General features: G+C 39.2%; 1 protein-coding gene across 2 annotated transcripts in view; it reads right to left on the bottom strand.

Annotated features, from left to right (window-relative positions):
• The window catches only part of GLRA2 (glycine receptor alpha 2), a 186,457-nt gene that overhangs the window by 111,463 nt on the left and 52,025 nt on the right, over positions 1 to 22,969 (bottom strand). For both annotated transcript variants that reach the window (XM_057538474.1, XM_057538473.1), the window contains exons 4-5: positions 18,269 to 18,492; positions 414 to 496 (exon numbers count right to left, since the gene is read on the bottom strand). In XM_057538474.1, coding sequence (XP_057394457.1) covers positions 414 to 496; positions 18,269 to 18,492 — 307 coding nt within the window. The remainder of the gene's footprint in view (positions 1 to 413; positions 497 to 18,268; positions 18,493 to 22,969) is intronic.

The raw sequence follows: 22,969 nt of genomic DNA, 5'->3' as shown, positions 1-22,969 counted from the left end.
CAAATCAATTATCCCTTCCTGCCAAAATTCCTTTGGGGTGAAGGTCTATACAAGCATTAAGATAGAAGGAAATACAATTTTCTGACTAAAATGTGATTCATTATAGAGGTTAAATGACTAATAATCTTAATTTTCCCGGGAGACATTTTCATTTCAAAGAAAAGCTTACTAAATCAGGCTCATTTTTTTGAGGAAGGGCAAGTTATTTGGCATTTTACCTCGAAAAATGGTCTTCGCTCTATTGGATATAAGACATGCACACACACTTTTGCTTGTCCTTCCCTTAAGGACCTCGGGAGTTGTTAAGTAGGTAGAGAATGAGTCTTACGGGTTTTTTCTCCTTAATGACACATTGAAAGAACCAGGTCATTGGTTAAAACAAGCAGGTGGTCATTTCAGTAGTAGTGACTTACAACTCTCCAGCTGCATTGTACACGTCTGGACATCCATTGGAAAATTCTTCAAGTCCATGGGACAGGATAAGGTCAAGGTGAGCCTTAGCAGAGAAAAAAAATTTTTAAAACAAGTTTTAAATTTTTGAGGTCTGGTTCTTGAGAAGCAAACCAAAAACACATTTGGCATTAAGCAGAGTGACACTGATTCAAGTACTGAAGTCTCAGCTCTCACTCAGGACAATGCTTTCTAATTTTCAAATGAACAGTAGTCATTGGTAAATTTTTAAAATACTATAGAATTTTGCTGTAACCCCATACTCTCCACTTCCCATCATCCAGCCTCTGAGTCTCACCTCCCCAGTGGCACTGGTCTCAAGTTTATTCTAGAATCAAGAAGAGCACTGAGAAATAGTGTAACAAGAACCGTGGGCTCTTCTTACACACACTGATGTCCAAAAGACGTAAAGTTTATACTGCTTTAGAATTGGACAGGTGGGCTTTGCTTCAAAGACAATAAATGATGTGATAAGCATAATTGGTTGTGATAAGTATTCGTTCTCCTTCCATCAGGTGGGCAAATACTTCAATATCTTTTCATTTGCTAACTACATGGATAGGTCAGTTGTACATTGTAGCATTCATTCTAGAATTTTGACAAATCTGGAGCGGGTAATCCTTGATCTAAAAAAAAAAAAAAAACCATTTGAGGATGGTGGCTTGTATAAATACATAGTCTTCTCCTCTCTGCGCCCTGGGGGGACTACTATGCTCCCCCTTTCCTTAACTTTCCAAGCTCCAGCCAGCTCTCATTAAGTCTTTTATCAGGATATTGATTAAGCCACCACCTCTTTTCTACTATTTCCTTTTTTAGTCCTCAAGGAAATGGTACACACCTCTTGCTCTTCAGTTTTTCTATACCTCAGAGATTCAAGGGAGGAAATTAAGGTTGAGAATCAGCAGACCTGTGTTCCCTTTCAAGTACTGCCTCCAGCTGCCTCTGTCCCCAAAGCAAGACCTTAAACTCAGTAAACACGCATCCTCACCAAATGATGGGGTAGGATCAAATGATGCTTATTGCCATTTAGCTCTAGTACTAGAATCCATGTTATTCTGAAGTTCACTGCTCCAAGTTCTGTTCATTTTCTCTCAAACATCTTTTCTATCCATAGACCCTTCTGACTCTTACACCATTGCCTAAACTCTCCCTTTCTGTCATGCTCTCCCCTCCTGGGTCCCTTCTCTTTCCTTTCTCAGCTTCATGTTATACCTTCCATACAAGCCAAGACAAAATAAAAAAAAGAGTGACCCAGTTATTTTAAAGAAAGAAAAGATTGGGGATTTGAAGTGAGGTTAGACAAAGAATCCATGCTGACAATCTTCAAAATCATCAAAATACAACAGTGACTGGGAAAAGCAAGATACAAAACAGTGCAGTATAATCTCAATTATGTAAATATGTTTTCAATATTGGAAGTAAACACAACACTATATTAAGAGTAGATATTTCTGGTTGGTGGGATGATTCATTTTTTTTTTTTACTCTGTTCATTCTGCATTATCTATATTGACAAGTGTAGGCTATTCTAAGATGTCCGTCTTTATGTAATTAAACATGCCTTTCTTCAAACAATAGCTGAAGGGTAAAATTATTAAATTATGTTTTATTCAATAATGTTTTGCTATATTATAATTATATTATTATTATTAAAATTTTGCCACAAACATACAGTATTTCATCTTCATTGTTAAATAAATTACCTACCTTCTCTGAGCTGTTCTGAGAACACAAATACCATGTTTCTAAAGGAAAAACAATAGTTTTGGGTTCTAACCATCTGAGTTAAAATAACATTTTAGACAGGAAAAATAATTTTTGTCAGTTGTGGAGTTCATTTAGAGATATCAGTATAAATATAGTTAAAGGGCTTCCCTGGTGGCGCAGTGGTTGAGAGTCTGCCTGCCAATGCAGGGGACACGGGTTCGAGCCCTGGTCTGGGAAGATCCCACATGCCGCGGAGCAACTACGCCCGTGAGCCACAGTTACTGAGCCTGCGCGTCTGGAGCCTGTGCTCCACAACAGGAGAGGCCACGATGATGAGAGGCCCGCGCACCGCGATGAGGAGTGGTCCCCACTTGCCACAACTAGAGAAAGCCCTCGCACAGTAACGAAGACCCAACACAGCCATAAATAAAATAAATAAATAAATAAATATTTAAAAAAAAATAAAATAAAATAAATATAGTTAAAGATATTTAAATTTCTTCCCAGCATAAAGACTTTTTTTTGAGATTTTATTTTATTGAGATCAATGCCATGAACTCTTTAAAGTAAGGGAAGAGTAAAAGAATCAAAATGAAAATCTCTAATAATCAAAAGTAAGGGAAGAGTAAAAGAATCAAAATGAAAATCTCTAATAATCAAAAAATTTAAAAAATTTGACACTTTATTAAGGGAGGGGAATCTCAAAAGGATCTGTGGGTTTAAAACTGTTACTAACACAGTAAGAATCTATTTATTCTTTTCTATTTTTTTAAAGAGGAAATATTTACATCAAACAAAAATATGTCCATCATATAAAAATAATCAGAGAGCATGTGTATAATTTAAGTGAATCAAAACTAGAAAACTGGCACACGCACAGGGAGGAGGCCATGTGAAGATGGAGGCGGTGATTGGAGTAACATATCTACAAGCAAAGAAAAGCCAAGGATTGCCAGCGACCCCAGAAGCCAGGCAAGAGGCAAGGCAGGATCCTCCCCTAGAGCCTGCAGAGGGAGCAGGGCCCAGCTCACACCTTGATTTTGGACTTCTGGCCTCCAGAACTATGACACAATAAATCTCTGTTGCTTTAAAAAAAAAAAAAAAAAAAAAAAAAAAACTAGAAAACTTGGAAATTTCATTATGATTTTGAAAAGTTTACTTTTGAGAAATTAGAAAATAATAATAGCAAAAATGAATACAGCTTAAAACATGCAACAGGAAATTCAGTTGTATTTTGTTTGCTATTGGAAACAACCCAATTTTAGTATTCTTAATCATAGGTTTGCTGAATACAATTCTTTTGTGAAGTGAACTTTTCACATTTATTTAGGGAGAATAGGCTTCAGACATGATATTTCTGCCTTTGTGGCAGATCTAACAATCCTATAGGGACCCAGAATTCTTGGGGTCAAAACTGTTAACAGCCATGGAAAACCCCCCTGAGAGAAATTCCCAATGAGCATGAAACTCTCTCTGAATTTTGTCTCAGCTGAGAACTCAGTGGGTATTTCCCTTCTTCCGTATTTGTTTTTCTAATTTCCTTTCTAGGTAGGTTTTGTATGGGAACCCAATGGGTGCCAATAACAAGGAGGCAAGTTAACAGCTCCCCACTTTGCTAAATCACGTCATCCGCTGAGCAAATGGGAAGCGATTGGAAAGATCTAATCAGTTCTTTCATGGCCAAGAGAGCCCATAATTTATGATGTCTAGTGTACCACACATCTGCAGGCCTAAAACTCAGACTTGCCTTTTACTTATTTTTCTCCTTTTCATTGAAGTATATATTAAACACAGTAAAAATACACAAATCTTAAGTTACAGCGTGATACCTTTTTGCATCTATACCCACCTGTTTAACAAGCACCCAGACCAGATTTAGAATATTCCCATCACCCCCAGAACATTCCCATGTGCTCTCTTCTCAGTTAAGAACCTTCAAAAGTAACCACCACTGCTTTTTTAAAAAGCTATTTTTTTAATTTAAAAACATGAGTTTTGGGGAAAGAACGAGACGATATTATTTTGTACAGAGATGCAGAAATTGCACCAAATAAGACTGACACATACAACATATACTAAAATGTGAACTATTTTTATCCCCTTTACTCTGGCTCTCCATCTTTTTTGGGGGGGGGTCTCACAGAATTAAGTATTTTTATTGAAAGTCAGATTTTCTGCTAGCAGACACTGCCTACAGCATGTCAGATTTGCTCTCCTCTTCCTCACCATCTAAAATATTAAGGCCATTGCGTGTGAAGGCAGTGAGCTGAGGCCACCCATCTTCCATTTGACTTTTCTTAAAGAACTAATTTCCTGAAGCATTGTCACGCATCCCCCACTGTCACTGTGGTGACATGCATGCACTCAGGGCGCCCCTGCTCCTGTTTGCACAGGGAAGGAATAAAGTTCCCTTATAGAGGCCCTACTTCTTTATAGAGAGTAAGAAGGCTGAGTGAACATTTTGATTTTAAAGGCAAGAGGGTAAGACAAAGCACAGGAAGTCAGCTTCCCCCCAAATCTCCCTCCCCTTCCTTACTACTATCCTATTCAGTTCACCTTGCCATCAAACCAGCTCTTGGGTTTATACCTTACTTAAAGTTTAAAAGACTGATAGATGCAGACATTGTAAACTGAGTTAATGTTATAATTTTTTACATCAAATATATTTTTTAATTTACTTATTTCTCTCCTACGCAAGGTTCTTCCCTTATGCAAGAACCACAAAGGCTACAACTCTCTCTTTTTCACCATCTAAAATAATGCCTTGAACAGATTACGTATTCAATAAATATTTGTTGAGCAAATGAATGAATCTTCATCCTCAAGCTCTGTGGGAGAACTTAAGGCTTTTATTCAGCAGAAATGGGAAAGGACAAAGGATTTAGAAGAGAAGAAGGGTCATCTGAGCCCACGGGGTGTTGCCAAATTCCCAGACTGGCAAAAGAAGCCAGAAAGCTGGCCTGGCCCTTTCTGTAAGTTGCTAGCATTTCTAGTGGGAACTAGAAATAAGGCAAATCAAGCTGCAAGAAAGCCCGGAAGCCCTGTCCACCTGTCCTTGAGCCTTGCTCAGGTAGCTGGGTCCACGGCCAGGACTGTTCTCCTATTGCTAGAAGCATGCGGACTAATCACTTAACTTTATAACGTCATGGCAGACGGGAGGTTCCTTGACTCACAAAGCAACTACTCGTTCATAAGGCACTCAGTATTAGAAGTGGAAGTCCATTCCCAGCAAAAGATTCTTGAGGGAAAAAAAGCCATTTGAAGAGAAAACGAATTTTCAGGTGGAATTACGAATTGTCATTAGGGATCTTCCTGCTTAAGGCAAAGATTGCCAATATCCTCTTTTGAGAGAGTTAATTCTGATGGTTATAGTAGTCTGTCTTGTTTGGAAAGGAAGGGTAAAGGGATGCTTCTGTGTTTCAGGAAAAGCAAGAGTCTCAGGTACATTGCTGCTGTTCCTCTGTCAGAGACCATGCTTAGCACACTCTGTGTAGCACACTGCAAACCCTAGCAGTACACGGAAATATCAGAGGGGGTAGAACCTATGGTGTTCTTTTAGGATTAAAATACTTAATAAGGAAAGATAAAAATTCAAGTGATGTCGATAGTATTGATAATCATTCTCTGAGCACCTGCTGTAGGTCAGGTGCTCTCATTATTTTGCAGTCATGGAGTACCATCCCACGAGGCACACAGCATTCTCTCTGTCTTTGAGATAAGCACATTGGAGCTCAGAGAGGTTAAGCCGCTTTCCCAAAGTCACAAAACCAGTAAGCAACCAAAGTTAGATTTGAACCCAACTTTAATTGACGTCAAAGTTTATTTATTATTTTCCACTCTACCATGTTTCCTCCTTAGAAAAAGAATCTGTTATCATCCTCTTTTGTCTGTGAAGCTAGCAGAATAGGTTGTAGACCTTTCGTTTTTTCTGCAGGCACCCAGGCTTCCCATGACTTCTCCTTTTAGAAACTCCTCCAGCCTCTCCTGGCCACCTCACAGAGGAGAAGCACCATTGACTGGGGATCCGGGGGCCTGGGTGGTGGACCAGGCTTACAGAGAAAGAGCAATTTGACCTTAACTAAATCTCTGGGCCTCATTCCTCACCCACGACCCCATCCTGCTCAAAATTTCTATGATTCTAAACTGTAAGTGACAGTGACCAGCATGAAGATTTCCTCTTATAGGTGAATTTCCACTCTTGAATATGATGAAAGCCTTAAGTCCAAATAATAATGCTTCTTAAAATTGGAACTTTCTGGCAGTCTGGGTATATAGGTGAGATATTTGTTGCCCCCATAGGGCTTTGTCATCCAACATCCTAGAATGCTATCCACTATTTCTCCAAGAATATAAGGACAGCCTTACTGTACAATGTAGGTCTATTGACGCTTTCCTCTCAGGTGTACCTGGAAATCTCTAAACCATGTGACATTCTAATGTCAGGGATATTTGACAGGATGCATCATGTATTGAACAAGAGTGTCCTCTTAACCTACCTAGACCTTAAGTGAAATTAGCGTGGGGCAAGTTAGAAGTCAAGTTAAATGTGCATCACTTATTTTTTTTTTTTTAAAGATTTTTTTGACGTGGACCATTTTTGAAGTCTTTATTGAATTTGTTACAATATTGCTTCTGTTCTGTGTTTTGGTTTTTTGGCCACGAGGCGTGTGGGATCTTAGCTCCCCAACCAGGGATCGAACCTGCACCCCCTACATTAGAAGGCAAAGTCTTAAGCACTGGACCACCAGGAAAGTCCCAAATGTGCATCATTTATACAACTCACACATATGGGGAGAGGGAGGGAAGAGTTAGAGGAGTCATTGGATTAAAAGACCCCACCAGGCTGGTTGTCTGATCAAGATCTCCTTTAGCACCATGGGTTTCAAATTCTGGTGGGCGTAAGTGTCATCTGAAGGGCTTGGTAGGAATGCAGGTTCTCAGGCCCTCCTGAGGAGCAGCTCAGGTAAACTGATGCTGGTCTTGTGGAGCACATTTTAAGAAGCTCTACTTCAGCATGTCCCAAGGGAGGACTTTTATTTACTGTCCCTGTGATGGACTAAAAGGAGAAAAATTTGAAAGGGAAATAGGAAGGGATTGAGAAAGGGGTCTTTGATTTTTCAGTAGCTCTAGCACTCTCTTTGGAAAATATGACTTTCTACTTGAAACCAGGTCCGGACAATGAGGCCCAAGTAGGCTTCTAAGTGATTGGACCGGGGGTAGAGAGACAAGAGGGGTTAATCACGAGCCTCAGTCACCATGGAGTGGCATGCTGGTAAGGTCAAGGCAGTAAAAACAAGGTCAGTTCGTTGGCAACCAAGAATATGGTGGGTGTGGCTAGAAAATTGGGAAAGCTGCTAAGAGGGGTGGAAGGTACAGCAGAGAGGAACCCAGACCAGATGCTTATTAACACACACGAGTGTGCAAAGGTGGACAGTGGAACTGTACTCAGGGCGCTGCCTCTGGTCTCTGACTAGAAAAATCAGCCACCGAGAAATTTCAAAGGAAATTGGGGTGGTGGCTGCAACATTCACTGGATGAACCCCAACTAAAAATTTACAAAAGCTCCTGGTACTGAGCAGGGAGGAGGTCAGAGCGTGCAGGAAGACCAGCTCCAGGTCTTTAGTGAGGAGGGATTCGTGTTAAATAGAACTCCACCTGGGCTGTGATCTAGTACATCCATTTAGCAATTTTTGGCAAGCATTTATTGAGTGTCATGCTTATCAGACACTTGAAATAAGAGTTTCTCTCTTGAAGGAGATCATAGTTTAACATTACTAAGATATTATTAATATATATGTGTATATATGTGTGTGTGTACATACATATATTCTTTTAATGGAGTCTAGCCCAATAGTTCTGCGTTTATTATTCAACTTTTTAAAGTTGTTTTCAAATTCTCATTTAAAGAATCCTTCCAGATTATGTAAATCAGACATAGCTGAACTAAATCAAATAAAAGGCTTTTCATGACTCCCTTGGGGCCTAGATAAGCGCTCACACTGATTGGGTAGAGCAGATAACCTACCCTTCCAGACCTAGGTCCTGAGAGGGCCCTTTGGGTCTGTCAGGAAAGTATGACTTGCAATAATCACTTGATGATCCTGAATCAAAACTCAAGGTACCCGCGAAAGGATCTTTGTCCACAGAGAACAGAAGTAATTGGTCCAAGTTTGGCTAGGCAGGCAAGGCATGAAATGTGGCTGTGCTTTTTTATATAAGTAAAGGTTGAAAATTCATGGCTGCCAAGTATAATGAGCTAATAGACATTTAGCTAAAGGCTTCCATGACTATTAAGATGCAAATCTAGGGAGAGTATAGTGTTTCAAGTACCCTTAGTCGTTTCCTCCTTTGTGTATATGAGTTGATAGATTCTCAGGTTCCCTACCGATATCCCTGAGAGCAGACTTTGATACTGAGAGTATCCAGCGGAAGGATGAACCTAGGTGGATAATGGGGCTCAGAACCCTGTAGCTAGGACACCAGAGAGAAATCATTTTTTCAATATTGTCTAGGGCTGAAACTAAACCCCAGGTTGGTCGTAAGCTGTGCAGTTAGACTCTATCCCCTTAGTTAATTCCAAATAAATATAAAACCTGTTTTTCCATGTTGACCTTGGGATTTTCAGGAGATGAATGGCAACACTGCTGGTTCATCAGCTGTTCTACTCCTCTCCCCTGATTAAAATGCCAGTGGCTGACTAGGAAGGTCCATGTTTACCAAACATTATAAAGGCATCACAGAAAATACCCATATGCATTGAGCAGTACTAGCTGGGAAGGACAGAAATACAATATCTGCTCCCATCTGTGCCTGGTCGCTTCAGAAAATGTGCACACATATGGTGGGCCCATGTTAATTAAGTCCAAATATGGATTGGATTCAACTTGGAGAGCGACTGATAAATCTGCAGCTAAAACTTTTCCAAATGTTTTGATATTTCCTGAACAAAAATGTTTTGAAGGTGGTGAATGGGAGAGGGCTAAATGGAACACCATCAGAAAGAAGAGCTCAAATTATCAAAGATTCATATAACCAATTCTGCCCACAGTTTAGTTACATTTTAAATTTCAGTCATATCACAGCTAGTATTTATTAATACAACCAAATATTCATGAAGATAAAATGTTATTAGCCTGCACATTAAAATAATGACAACTGACTTGTCCACAGTCACTCTATTGCCTCAGTTCACAGGTACTTAATGGTGACACTGAGGTGAAAAAAGAGGGAATAGCACTGTATAGCAATGTTTTATTTGGGATTATTTTACTTTTGGTGAAAGAGAAAAAGAACAAGTGCTTGTGAACTGCAGATATGGTTTTAAGAAAACCAAAGTAACTTTTCATCTGCTGACAGCTGAGAGCAAAATTGTGTTACTTTGCTGGTATTTTGCTGCACTAAGACTTCTGCTGTGGTAACTGGCGGAGAGTTGCTGGCCACTGTTTCTGGTGGCAAAGGTTGGAGAGAGAACGGAGTCTCGGTCAGATGATAGGATGGTCCATTCTTGATTAGATAACACTTTGAAACCAAGCACAATTCCTTAGTTGACTCTTAACAAGCAGCTAAAGAGGGGGCCCAAGCCATTATCTGAAAAAAAGATGGCAACTGTCACTTCTGCTAGGAGCGATATACCTCCGAAAGGAAGGAAACCCAAGGCACAGAGAGTAGTCGTCTGCTTGGGACTCATGGAAGGTGAGTGGAGCCTGAGGGTAACAGGTACTGAGTAAGGAAATGTCCGTGTGTATGGGTTAGGAAGAACGGGGAGAACTGTCTCGCCACTCCCCTCCCCTTATCCTACAGCCAACCCAGGGTGATTATGACATTCACTGAACATTTAGTATGAATCGGGGACTGAGGAAAATTGCAGATCAAAGAAAAAGTGACTTCTCATGGTCACTTAGTAAGATTGGATTTGAACCCAAGTCCTCCTGAACTTCAGAACTGACATCTGCCCCACCCCCATAGTGTTGTCTTTAATCCCTTAGCTCACTTTTTGCTTTCTATCTTTCATCTAACTGCTCAAATTTAGCAAACTATCTCCACTAAAATGAAACATCAAATAAAACATTTGTTCTGCTGTCCTTGGAAAGGGACGATCAATCCCATATGGGACGGCCTTGCTCTGAGTGTGTGTCACGTGTAGAATTTCACATAATTATATATGTCCTTAATTGTCTTTCAGTGACTGTCCAATGATAAATGTTGTATCAGATGTTGGTTTGTAGTTTTAAATGCCACAAGCAAGGATAGACTTATTGGAAAGATTGTTGAGCTTTGAGGATAGACGATTTTTTCCCATTTTAAAACGAAGTGTCTTTCCTTTGAATTATGTGCTATGAGAATGCACTAAAGTAATTCATGCGTTTCATAAGAGCCATGGTGATATTATTTGTGTTTATTTTGGGATTAATGCCATCCAGGGAGCCTTTGAAAAGCAGTACTGTGGACCAGGCAGAGGCCCACGTCAACATAAGTTCAGCAGGCTCACCAGGACCTCTGAATTTCCTTTGGCTTCCTGCCATAGGAAAATTCAGGTGATTAATAATGGCAAACTAGCCCTCGAACTCTGCTGGCTCAAATCTACCAGGTGGTTTCCTTTAGTCTTACATATCCAGTTAATAATTATCCTAGCCAACCATCTTTGTATAATTGTCTGAAAATATATAAACCCATAATTCATGAACACATTCTAAAATAATATCTCATGGATACTCCTGCTGGTTGAATCAGAGGGTACAAATGATCTAATTTGCGATTGGGAAATTTCTCAATAGGGAGCTCAGTATTAAGTATTTGTCACGGTGTAAACTATATGTTGACTATAAGGCTGCCTGTTAAACCACAGGTAGTCCAACCTTCCCTACCCCACTCCAAAGTCAGTTCCTCTCCTCAGATATTCAGTTTGGGAGAAAAAGGTTCAAAGATCCAAAAGTAGTTTGAGATAGGCACCTTACAATTCAGAATCTCCTCTTGCTGACTCCCAAACCCTAAGGGACATGAAGGACCCACTCTTATTTCCTCATCCAGAAGGAATTTTGCGGTTTGGGAAAGAGATCATTTTGAGACTTATTATAGACTTATGACGGAGCTAGAAGGAGCCTCAGACTTCATCTCATCTCCTGGTTCAATCTCATTTTATAGTAAGGAAACCGAGACTCAGAATGATAAACTGATGGGGTTAGAGAGGCTGGTCTTTGAGCCTAGAGGATACAGTAAATGATGGAAGGAGGTGTGGCGCTCCTGATGCCCTAAGCTACCTTCTTGGTATTCTGTTCTTTGCACCATCACCTTCAGAGCAAACTCTAATGAATGTTAATGCAGTGGAAAGTTACCTCCAAATGGAGAAAAACCTACTGGTTGCTATTGCTAGTCCAATCAGGCAAACAGTCAAGGAAAAGTGGTCATGCCGCCTGCCATGTATTTCATTGCATAACCCCCTTTTTTTCCTTCAAACAAGGGTAAAATCCTTACTGTGTTGTGTTTGGACCAGTATTATGCCCTTGAGTGTATGTGTATTTCTGAACCCAATCAGGAGCTCAGCAGAGCTTTCCAGCGCTTTAAGAGAGTCTGTCATGTACAGAGCACACTTTCTAGACTTTAATGCTTCTACCCTCAGACGCATCTTTTTTGAGGACCACTGTCCAAAAGTGCCCCCTCCGCACCACTTAGCTCAGCTCCTGCTGAAGCCACCGGCATATATGCATGCCAGCACCTCCCACCCTCCCAACCTTGCTTGCCCTAGGAAGAAGGGAATCGTGGTTTCCATGGCATTTTCCAGCACTTCTCTGAAGCCTCATTGCTTAATTCTGATGTGGGCGCTTATGTTACAGTCATTAATTACTGCATTAAGTCAAGTCCCAAAACTAATGAGGATTTGGACACAGATTTGGAAAATGAGAATGTAATTTTGCCTGGATTATAGGATATAAAGATAAACATGGTCCAAATATGCACAGAGAGAATAAATCACAGCTTTGCATAGCTGCCTTCTAATAGAAAATATGGGCTTACATGTCTCATCACAATTGAGAGTAAGATAATCAAAGTATCACCATTGGTAACATTTAGGCAGGTCTTAGTTCACTGTTCATTCTATTTTCAGCTCTGACATCTAAATAAAGAATGTTCTTTTTTCCTATGCCATAAAAATCATTCTATAGCTAAAGTTAGAATCTTTGAAGTTCTTGTATCAGGCTGTAGGATGAGTCAAGGGTGGGAGGCTATGTTAGAAAAGTTGGCCTTTTATGTGTATGGATAGAGTTGGCCATTAGACAGGATTATTTGGGGAGCTCTGTTGGATGTCTGTCTAGAAATCTACACCCCACCTACTCTCGATGGTGCCTGTCATCTATCATCAGAGGTAGAAGGCATGTCAATCCCCAAGAGTTCTCTATGACAACTCAGATACTACTGGGATGGTGGGACACTGAATCATCAACACCTGCAATTATGAATTGAATCAAAAGGAATTAACAAGTAAATCACCTCTAACACCATAAAGGAATAAGTTTCAGGTCAGATAAAGTTTGATGTTGAGGGGCACAGACGTCTTGGTGATGCGGGGTGCTGTTGTGGAGGGTCAATCCCATAACTATTTATTGTTTGGAGAACTCTGTGCAGTTGGCAGGTAGCATAGGGCCCCTAGGTACCTGGTCAGTAAAATAAAAAGACACTGAAGGCAAACAATAATGTCCGGAGATCGTAGGGATCTATCCTGGTCAGTTTACTCTTTGTCTTAAAGACTGGGACAGAAAGCACAATCATGAAATTACAAGAAAATACCAAGGGCCCTAGAGTACAGGGCAATGCCACTTTTGACTATCTATGCATATAGCATAGAGTGTATTCTACTAAAGCTTTTAACCAAATCATCTCTTTTTGAAAGCTGAGGAAATAGAGGTTCAGGGAGAGAACAAATTTTCCCTAGGTCACACAGCTAGTTCTGAGGCCAGAGACCCTAGCCCAAGGGTGTTTGACTCTAAAACCCCAGTCTACTATAGTATCAGAAGGAACCAGGATAACATTCAACATCATAAGGTTCAGAGTAGGCACCCCGAACCATACAGCGAGCTGAAAACTGCAAGATGAAGAACATCTTGGTGCTGATTTTACACACTGTAAAATTAAACCAGCAACATAGTTTTGGTGACTAAACATATGTCCACTAACTCTGGTGGGATGAAAATGTATTTCATTTTCAAAAATGAAACAAAAACAGTGAGGTAATCCCTCCATCCTTCTAAAAATGGTAGCCATTTGTTTATCATGTTAACAAATGTGGGAAAAAGCGACTGATTTAAGTTGTAGCAAATATGATTTAAGTTATATAAGGAGGAATTTCTGCACAATGTTAGAGTAACTTATTATAAGATCCAAGGAGAGAATATAAAATCTCCTTCTCTGAAGGTCTTTAAAAATAGAATAAGTTCTCAACAGGTTGCCTGAAGGTAAGGAGTTGACGTAATAACTTTAATGGGTCTTTTCAGCCCTTTAATCCCTGGGATAGTAAAAGTTTTCAGAAAGTAGATATGCTATATAAGCTATACATGCTGTATAAAACTATCAAATGAGCTTCCTATTTGAAGGTCAATTGTGGCATCTTGAATTTAAACAGTCTTTTTAGACATTTGCGAAATTTGAAGATACTTTGTATTCTCATCTTAAATCTTACCTTCTTCCTCCACTAGTCCTTTGAAAATTGAGTCCCCAAAAGGTTGGTTCGAAAATGACATGTGTTTGGTGTTGTATTTGTTTGTGTCTTTGGATTTGAATTGGAGTAAATGAAGAATTAATGTGGGGTAGGAGATGATAGCTCTGAAATAGAAGTCAAGAGCTTTGATTCTTTTCCTAGCTTTCCTATTTATGGGCTCCATTATTTTAGCTCATTTAACTTTTTAAAGAAGTCACTTCCTCATCAGTAAAACAAGGATATTTTGCCCTGTAATACCTTCAATTTAAAAAAAATCCTATGCTTCTATAAAAGTCAGAGTTTTGGCAGAAAAGTCTCAGAAGCAGTGGGAAGTAAGGGAAGAAAACAAATATTAGCAAAGACATTGTGGACATGTGAGACCAGCTGCTCCTCTTTAAAAACGCTCACCCTCTCCTTTTCTCTTTCATATTGCACACCATAGGTCATGATGCCCTGACTTCTACTACAATTCATTATACTCGATTCAGTAAATATTGTTTGAGCACTAATATGTATTATACTCAAGGCTCACCTCGTAATTCCACTGTGGATTCAGGCCTTTTAAAGTAATATGAATTTAGAATTTGACTGTCTCTGAAGAGGGTATACAAAGCAAGATGTGTGTCCTTGTTTACACTTTGGTCAAGAATGGTCAATACTTAATGGGGTGGGTCAACAAAAAACTTGAAAACAGAGTAAGATCAAACATATGAGGGAAGTGAATAATTAAAAAAGAAATCAGAGGATAAGTGGACAGAAATAGATTTGACACTTTTTCATCATCAGAGACTATGTCCTGCATCACTGGATAGAAATTTTCTAACACTGAGCTAAGACCTTTGGTTCCTATTTAAAAGATTTGTTTAAATTTTACTCAGGTGCCTCAGGTGTTTGAATCTGCAGGACATGTATGGATTTCTGGCCTACTGTCACTCCCTTTCTTAAATCTTTGTCTTCTGGCAAACAGATATATTACCTCTTGGGAAGTGTGATCTTGCTTGTTATGGAGTCAATGGGCTGCATAGTTCTCTTTGTGTTTTGTTTAGCCATCAAAGCCTTGGGCTTTGGTTTCCATGCAGAGTTAATTCTACCTCTGCTCCTACAAAGCTAAGAAAGCATAGAATTTTTCCTGGCTGAAATGCTACCATCCATTTGCTTTAGGTTTCAGGAAAATTCAAATACAAAACATAACCATAGAACATTATTTTTTTAATGTGGACCAATGTTGAAGTAATTATTAAAATGTGTCAGGTGGAGGCAATTCATGAGTTTATCTTTGGTACTTCTGTTGTATGCCTTCCTTCTATCTTTCTTAACTCTCTTCGTCCTATCTGATTTTTCCTCTCAGGCATCCAACATGCTCTTTCTCACTATTCTTCGCAGACATTAAGCCTACTATCAGAAAGGAAATTTCGTATCAGCTCTTTATGGCTTAGTATGAATTGAGGACAGCATATTCCCTCTCCTGGGGGTATTTGCATTGTGAACCTGAGAGTTGAGGGAAAGTCCTTCCTAATGGAATGTCAGCAAGGACTTTCCAGCACCTTTAAGACACCAGAAACTGTACTTTAAACTTGAGTTGGACCTGCAGCTGGGCATATATTAGCACTAATTCCTCCTTACCCTCTAGTTAAATTGAGTCCAGTGACTCAAGTAAACAGGAGTGTGGGTGCCGACCCCCAAATTCTAACAATATTTGAGTCACAGAATTCGTTTGCAAAGTTAGAGCCACTTTTCTTTTCCTTCTTCCCTATTTATTCCTACTACTCAATTTATCTTATGTCTGCCTGCCTTGTTAGACTGGAGCCCTTCCAGGACAGAGACCACATTTTACTCAGCTCTGGATCTCTAGGCCCAGCACAGTGTCTGGCTCATTGAAAACCCTTCCAGGCAAGTAATTAGATTCCTGCAATTCAAATCTGCCAAGAGCTGTGTTTCCCTAAAATGGCGTGCCCAGTTCTCCTACACCAAGGGTCTTTCCCCTGATTTCATAGAATACCCACAATGAAGGGAAAGTCTAAACCAGCCTGCCACAGGACAAACTCCACCCAACCCAAAACAATTGTTGGGGTATTTCAGAGCCTACTGGGAACCAGAGATAGAAGAATTGCCTCTGGATCGAGTCTCGGGAACATTATATTCTTCATGGTTCTAGAATGGAAGGGCCTTTATAGAACAGAAGGAAAAAAAAAACCCTGGTTTTATTTCGGCAGTGCATGATGCCAGGTATTTACTAGAGCAAATGCCACCCAAGGCCCAGAGGGTTAGCTGGAGCAGCTGATACCCTGTGCTGCTTTTTATAACTCTCCTTCCCAGCACCATGCTCTATATATGTCCCATTTCATCAGGTCACATCAACTTAGGTTGTGCCCAATACTGCATCTTACACCAAATGCATCACTATGTGGAATATTCTGTGTTTCCTTAAAAATTTTTATAAAAATAAATGTAAAGTTTCTTAAAAATAAAGTGGGGGAAGTTTCCCTGGTTCTTTGTGGAAGCGGTGACTTTGCCACTTTTTACAAATGAGCAGCCTCTTTGCTTCCAAAAGACATTGCAGCTATCTGCTATCAGCAAGCTGTGAAATTACTAGGTTAAGAATGGAATATACAGTACAGACCTAAATTGTATATAGAGTTGTGAAATACAGTTTGGGTGGTGGTGAGTCTGCAAACTTGTGAAAATCATTTGCAAAGACACTAGCTGTCTTTTTTTTTTTTTTTTTTTTTGGTAATAAGATTGGAGAGAAAGGCGGAATTCTCTAAAGGATCTTTAAAATGTCAATATTTATTCAATGTATTCGATTTCTCTCATATACAATACACTGTCTTGGCCCTTTGGGAGGGGTTACAAAAGATGCAAAATCCGAATATCTTGGCTTTAAAGAGCTTATTATTTAGAAAGAATGTTAACTTAAAAGTGCAAACAGCCATCATTTCATTTATTGAGAACATACTCTGTGTCATGAACTGTGGCAAGTATTTTTATTTACTCTATATCAGGGGTTGGCAAACTATGGCCAAAGAGCTAAATCTAGTCCACCACCTGTTTTTGTAAATAAAGTTTTATTGAAACATGGCCACACCTAATTGTTTGAGTATTGTCTATGGCTGTTTTGTGCTATAATGGCAGAGTTGAGTAGCTCTGACAGAGTTGAGACAGTCTGACCGGCAAAGCTAAAATACTTTCCATCTGCCCGTTACAGAAAATATTTGCTGACCTCTGCTGTATATAATTCATTCTCACAAGAATACTCTGAGATAAATATGGTGTTTCCCATTTTCCAATTAAGGTAACTGAAGGTTATAGCTTATGTAACTTAGTAAGTGGCAAAGCTTCAGTTTAATTCTAGGTTTGTCTGATTCCAAAAGTCTATGTTCTTATGCTATATTTGTGTACAGAAGTAGCCAAAATATGGGGTAGGAAGAAGTCAGAGCCTTACAGATTCACAGAGAAACTATTATTAGAGTTCCAAAAAGGGAGTGATTATTTTGATTGTAGGGTGATAAATATTCTGGAGAAGATCATATTTGAATAAAAAAGCAAAAATGCATCTGAGAAATTTTCTATCCCAAGCTCAAGCCCAAGAAAAGTTAACAGATCAAGATCACATGTTTAGTTAGAAGTAGATCTGGGATTAGAACCAGTTTTCCATTCACTGAGCTCAAAGTATGCTGTCAGTGACGATACTGAGCCATTGAATCTTTGTGTGTGTGTGTGTGTGTTTAAATGCTATAGAATGGCATAATTATTTGAAATGAGAATTTGTATGTTATTCTCAGTGGTAATTGAACCAAAGGGCCTGCACTTCCTTTATTGAACCAATCAAAAACATATTTGTGGGGCTTCCCTGGTGGCGCAGTGATTGAGAATCCGCCTGCCAATGCAAGGGACACAGGTTCGAGCACTGGTCCGGGAAGATCCTACATGCCATGGAGCAACTAAGCCCGTGAGCCACAACTACTGAGCCTGCGCTCTAGAGCCCATGAGCCGCAACTACTGAGCCTGCACACCTAGAGCCCGTGCTTTGCAACAAGAGAAGCCACCGCAATGAGAAGTCCACACACCGCAAAGAAGAGTACCCCCCGCTCACCGCAACTAGAGAAAACCCGTGCCAGCAACGAAGACCCAACACAGCCAAAAATAAATAAATAAAATAAAATAATAAATAGAAACACATTTGTGCAGATATTTATATGATACCATCACCTACCCACCATCGTACCAAATATATTTTGGTTATGGTGAATTACATTTCTGAGACCATGGGAACCACTGGCACTCTCACCAACTTTAAGTTTAAATAATAAACAAGAGACCACAAAGGATAATATTCATATACATCTTGCCCTGCAGAATCATGCAGCTCTAGGTCAGGAGAAAAATGGAGAAGGAAGCAGGGGGCAGCCGAAGGAAGCTTACCTGATACTGTAGAGCACTTTGCCATTTTTTGAAATGCGAAGCAACTTGTTGTCGGTGGTGACATCATGGAAGTTGGCCCCCTTCTCATTGGCAAAGAACAAATCTGGTTTCCAAATGGAGTCCAGCATCGATGGGTCTAAGTCCAGAGAATCATCAGGGTACTCGCTATAAGCCAGCCGTGAATCATTCCACTGTTGTCTCAGAAAAATATTCACTCGGTAGTCCTACAGAAACGCCATGCATAAGAGTTACTTCTTGCCCACTCTGGCATATTTTCCCCTCACTCTTCTGCCTGATTCGATGCATGCAGTGTTGGTATCTGAGTAAACCCAGCTGTGTATATCTTGGTCAAAATAAACCACTCAATTCTATTAGGAGTGGGAACAGAGGCGAGAAGGAAAGAAGACTTGACCAAACCAGAACACTAATGGAACGAGTTGAGCTGGTTGAACTTTTGTTTCATTTAATCATTCTGGGAGGAAATAATACTAACTCAATCTGATTTTGCTGTAGAAAAAGGTAATGATAAGTACAGGAGTCAGTCTGTGATGACAGATTGTCAAATAAAACCAGTTCATTTTCCAAATCAGAAATGACATGATCTCTATTTTCAATCTGCTCAGATGCTCTGGGCAGAAGAAAACCCACTCTGTAATTTTGGTAGTAGAAATCTTATCATAAAACTCTGACATGATGGGGCAATATTTTTTAAATTCATCAACATAAATATTAAGATGGTTCATGTTGACAAGATAATTCCCTTACAGCTACTTACTTTTGAAATTCTTAAATATTTTATCATTTCTCTGAATGGGTTGTATCTACAGTAGTCAACTGGATGCTTCATCAAAACAGAAATCTTTTTCATGTTTTCCTAATCTGAGCACCTTTTGATAAAGGTGTGCCTCCCTGTGGGAGCCTCAGGTACACCCTGTCATTCCCACTTGGCATGGGAATTTTCTTCTGTGCTAATGAATCAGCTTGGGACAGTAACTTCTCTTCAGAGGATTTCTACTCAAAGGTCTTTAGGTTCATGGAAACTGTTGCTTCGCTTGACAGAGCAGACTCAATAAAGGCTTCAACAGTATTCCCTAGTCAAGCAGGACTATGGTTCAGAGCTAACAGTGGTCCACATCTGCCACTGTGATCATTTAGGGTGATATATACTCATCCCATCTTACTCTCTTTCCTTTACCTTTTCACCTTCATTTGCTTTGTCTCCACATCTTTGTTTGGGCATCTGGATTTTGAGTCATTGTTTACTTTTCTCTAACAGTGACCAACATGTCCTCGGTTTGCCTGAGAACTTTCCCGTTTTAGCCTCAGGTAAAAATGAAGCTTTCAGGGAACCCACTCAGTCCTAGGCAAAACTCAGATGGTTGGTTACTCTATCAGGTACAATGGAGACCACCTCGGGTTGGTCGGTTTTGGTTAATCCCTTTAGATCCAAAAGAAAATCTGTAAGTAAGTTATAAAGATCAGGGTGTATGGAAGAGAGCTTCAAATCCAGTTCCTTCTGCTTATTACTAAACTCCACAAATTACCATGACTTTTCCCCCCAAATACAGCCATCCTGACGATCAGGCTGATAGAGTATTTTGGAAGTGGCAGTTCTTAGAAAGAGTGCCCAGTGTGGGTTTAAAGAATGCTAATAATCAAGTAGTTACTAACTTCTGAAAATCAGTCATCAGAACCCAGCTTATTAGGAAAAGCTGAAATATTAAAAGAAATAACCGTACGTTTCTTTGTTGTACAACATAAGGACTTTCTGACTTGGAAAATTTTATCAGCTGACTTTTATTTGGGATTATACCAGGCTTGCACAGCAAATTCCCAGACCTAAGAGGGTGCTGTTGTGAGGCCAGCCAGGCTTCCATCCCATTCTGTTTGCTCACTGGCTGCCCCCTCCTTCCACGAGTGAGCCAAGAGAATGGCAGAACCTCAAAGTTCTCCCCATCACATATTTTGCATTTTGGGGATTGTCCAAAGGGACCAGAGGGTAGTAACTGGAAAGAGATTACCAGTTCAGTGTTTCATCGGCAACAGGAGTGACTGGAACCTTTGGAGTTTTGTGTGAGTAAAGAGTGGGAATGTGTGATTTGTAGAAAATCAAAACAGGGGCTATTGAAAATATAATAATCCAATTTGCATATAAATAGGCACTGGATAGATCAGCTGTGAAATTTTCTTAAGGTTTCCTGAAGGAAAAAAATGCAGTGTCTCCACTGTGTGACATCTACCCCTTTTATTTCCCTTAGGGTGGGAACCAATTATCCTTCATAAAATTTTGTGTGTGGGGGTCTATGAGCTTGTTTCAGTAGGAGAGAAGAGGATGTCATCTCTTAGCCAATTCTGGAGGTAGAAAAACTCTAAGTATAAGAAGTAATGACAGCTGGAAATAACAGAGGTGAATGGGTTAAATTTCTTAGGCCACTGGGAGGCCATTGAGGCCCCCCACCCAAGAAGGAAACATAGAATGGGAGAGGCCATGAGACGCCAGATAGCGAGCATTGGGCAGCAAAATCACCAGGACAACATCGTCGCAGTCCTCCTTTGAACCTGAGAATGATTTAAAGATGCATTTTGAGAGACTCTAGAGAATATTACATTAGTGACATACAATATGAAAACACTGACCTTTTTTTAAAAAAAAAATCTCAATATAAAATTTCCCAGCTAATGTATTAATGCATCTTTTTAAAAAGTCTTTCCCACAAGTATTCTTCTCCAGTGTTTCCTGCTTTTCTGTTTTGAATTTTATTTTTTAAAATAATAAAATAGGTTCTCCTAATATCAGAACTTTAAAAAGAGCACTGAATCTATGTTATCACAATAGAACCATTAAATATCTAACAGTTAATTTAAAATAAATTAATTAGCCTATTCGTAAGCAAGAATAAGTGGAAAAGTTAGAGGACAAAATACATTTTACGCCACAGTGACAGGATTTATATGAAACAAGACTTTTATTAGATATTTTGGGAGTATTTGTTCTTTATAATGTATAGGAATTAAAATTTTCCATAATTTTGTTCATGATGCTATACATTATTCCAAAATAAATGGCAACCCTTAAAACCTTTAAGAATAGAAAAGGACACCCAAGGATATAGAGAAGTAGATAGCCAAAGAAAAGATTTTCCGGGGCTGTGCCTCTGTAATTCTTTCAGTTCACTATCATTTTCAATGTAGGGTACAAATTTGACGCATGATTTATCTATGCATCACCTCTGTTTATTTACAGATAGGTTTATTCTCTCAAGATATTCCAAACCACAGGAGATAGTTATATTGCTCTGTAGCCTTTCTTTGTCTTTATTCTTGCTTCTAGGTTTAATGAAATATTAAAGAAGTAAATATTAAGAGACATGCTTAAGTGTAGACTGAATTTTCTTTTATACTGCCTTCTCTCTCCAGAGACAGATTCTACTTCAAATAAATGATGTATTTCCTTGTATTAAAATTTGTTTTCCTATGATTGACCCTCTGGGTACTAGATTAGGTAATGGAAACATTCAAATTAAAAAGTGTGTGTGTATGTATATATATATTATATATATATATGTGTATATATATATATATGTGTATGTGTGCACATGTGTATGTGTGTAAATACATACACATATCTTTTATTTTTTCAAAAGCTATATGTAAGTCATAGAATCTTTATTATATTCTTAACACAGTTAATAAAAGTACCTATATTCCATACTGTTATTTCATATCAAATTTAGAATTTCTAAAGTTTTACTTTTCTTGGTACCTTCTAATTCTATGCCCATTGCCACAAAGATTGTTTCCTTAAATTGAATTATTCTGTTACTATTATATTTAGTGTAGCATTTGTACATAGAGATTGCCACTCTGTCTCATAAGTATTGTTATTAAACTTTACTACTACTCTCTTTTTATTTTTATAGGTATATATTTTTCAATCCAATTATGTTATAAAGTTATTAGAGACAAAGATATGCTTTGTGGATTTCCCACAGACCTATATGGCACTTTAGTTTTAACTTCTAGCTACACTGCAGTGAAGTTTTCATCATCTTGAGTCTGTGCTAGCTTTGAATATGGGAAGTTAGCTTTGAATTTGAAATTATGGGAGGGGGGGCAGTTGCTTTATGATGAATCCAGGTTTTAACATTGCATTGTTAATTTAGAGACCAAGGACACCTTATATCTCAGATTAACAAAATGTTAGGTAGATTCTTGGTTCTCCCTTAAAAAGTCAGAAATAAGGAATGTAGCTACCTGCTATTCCTGGTAAGTTAGCATCTCCTTATGAGTTGCTTATGCACCTATAGAATGAAAGGGAGCCTGTAATGTCATTCCAGCAGTTACAGCATAGCCTGCATTCTCCTAAGGGGCTATCTACACCTTATCCAGTTCTTTAGGAAAGTGATTTCAGATCGGAGATAAAACAACTCTTCACCCTGTAGCGGTAACCAGCAGAGCACGTGGAATTTGGGTAAGAGTTTGGGGAGCTGGAACCATATTCTAGAGATGCTCTCCAAGTGGACACGTTTTGTACACTTTCAGCTCTTTCTACCCCCTTCCCCCTATTGCAATCTCTCAATATTAAATGAGGAAAGGGTCTGAGTCTGCTGCTGTAGCATGGGGAGTGTTCCAGCACCCATAGGTCCAAATCACACTCTATTCACCCACATCCTTCCAGGCAGTCATTTGGAAGCTTTGAGG

Source organism: Balaenoptera acutorostrata, chromosome X (genome assembly GCF_949987535.1).
Source record: "Balaenoptera acutorostrata chromosome X, mBalAcu1.1, whole genome shotgun sequence".
In the NCBI taxonomy this organism is placed as follows: Eukaryota; Metazoa; Chordata; class Mammalia; order Artiodactyla; family Balaenopteridae; genus Balaenoptera; species Balaenoptera acutorostrata.
This window is presented reverse-complemented; position numbering and strand designations above follow the sequence as displayed.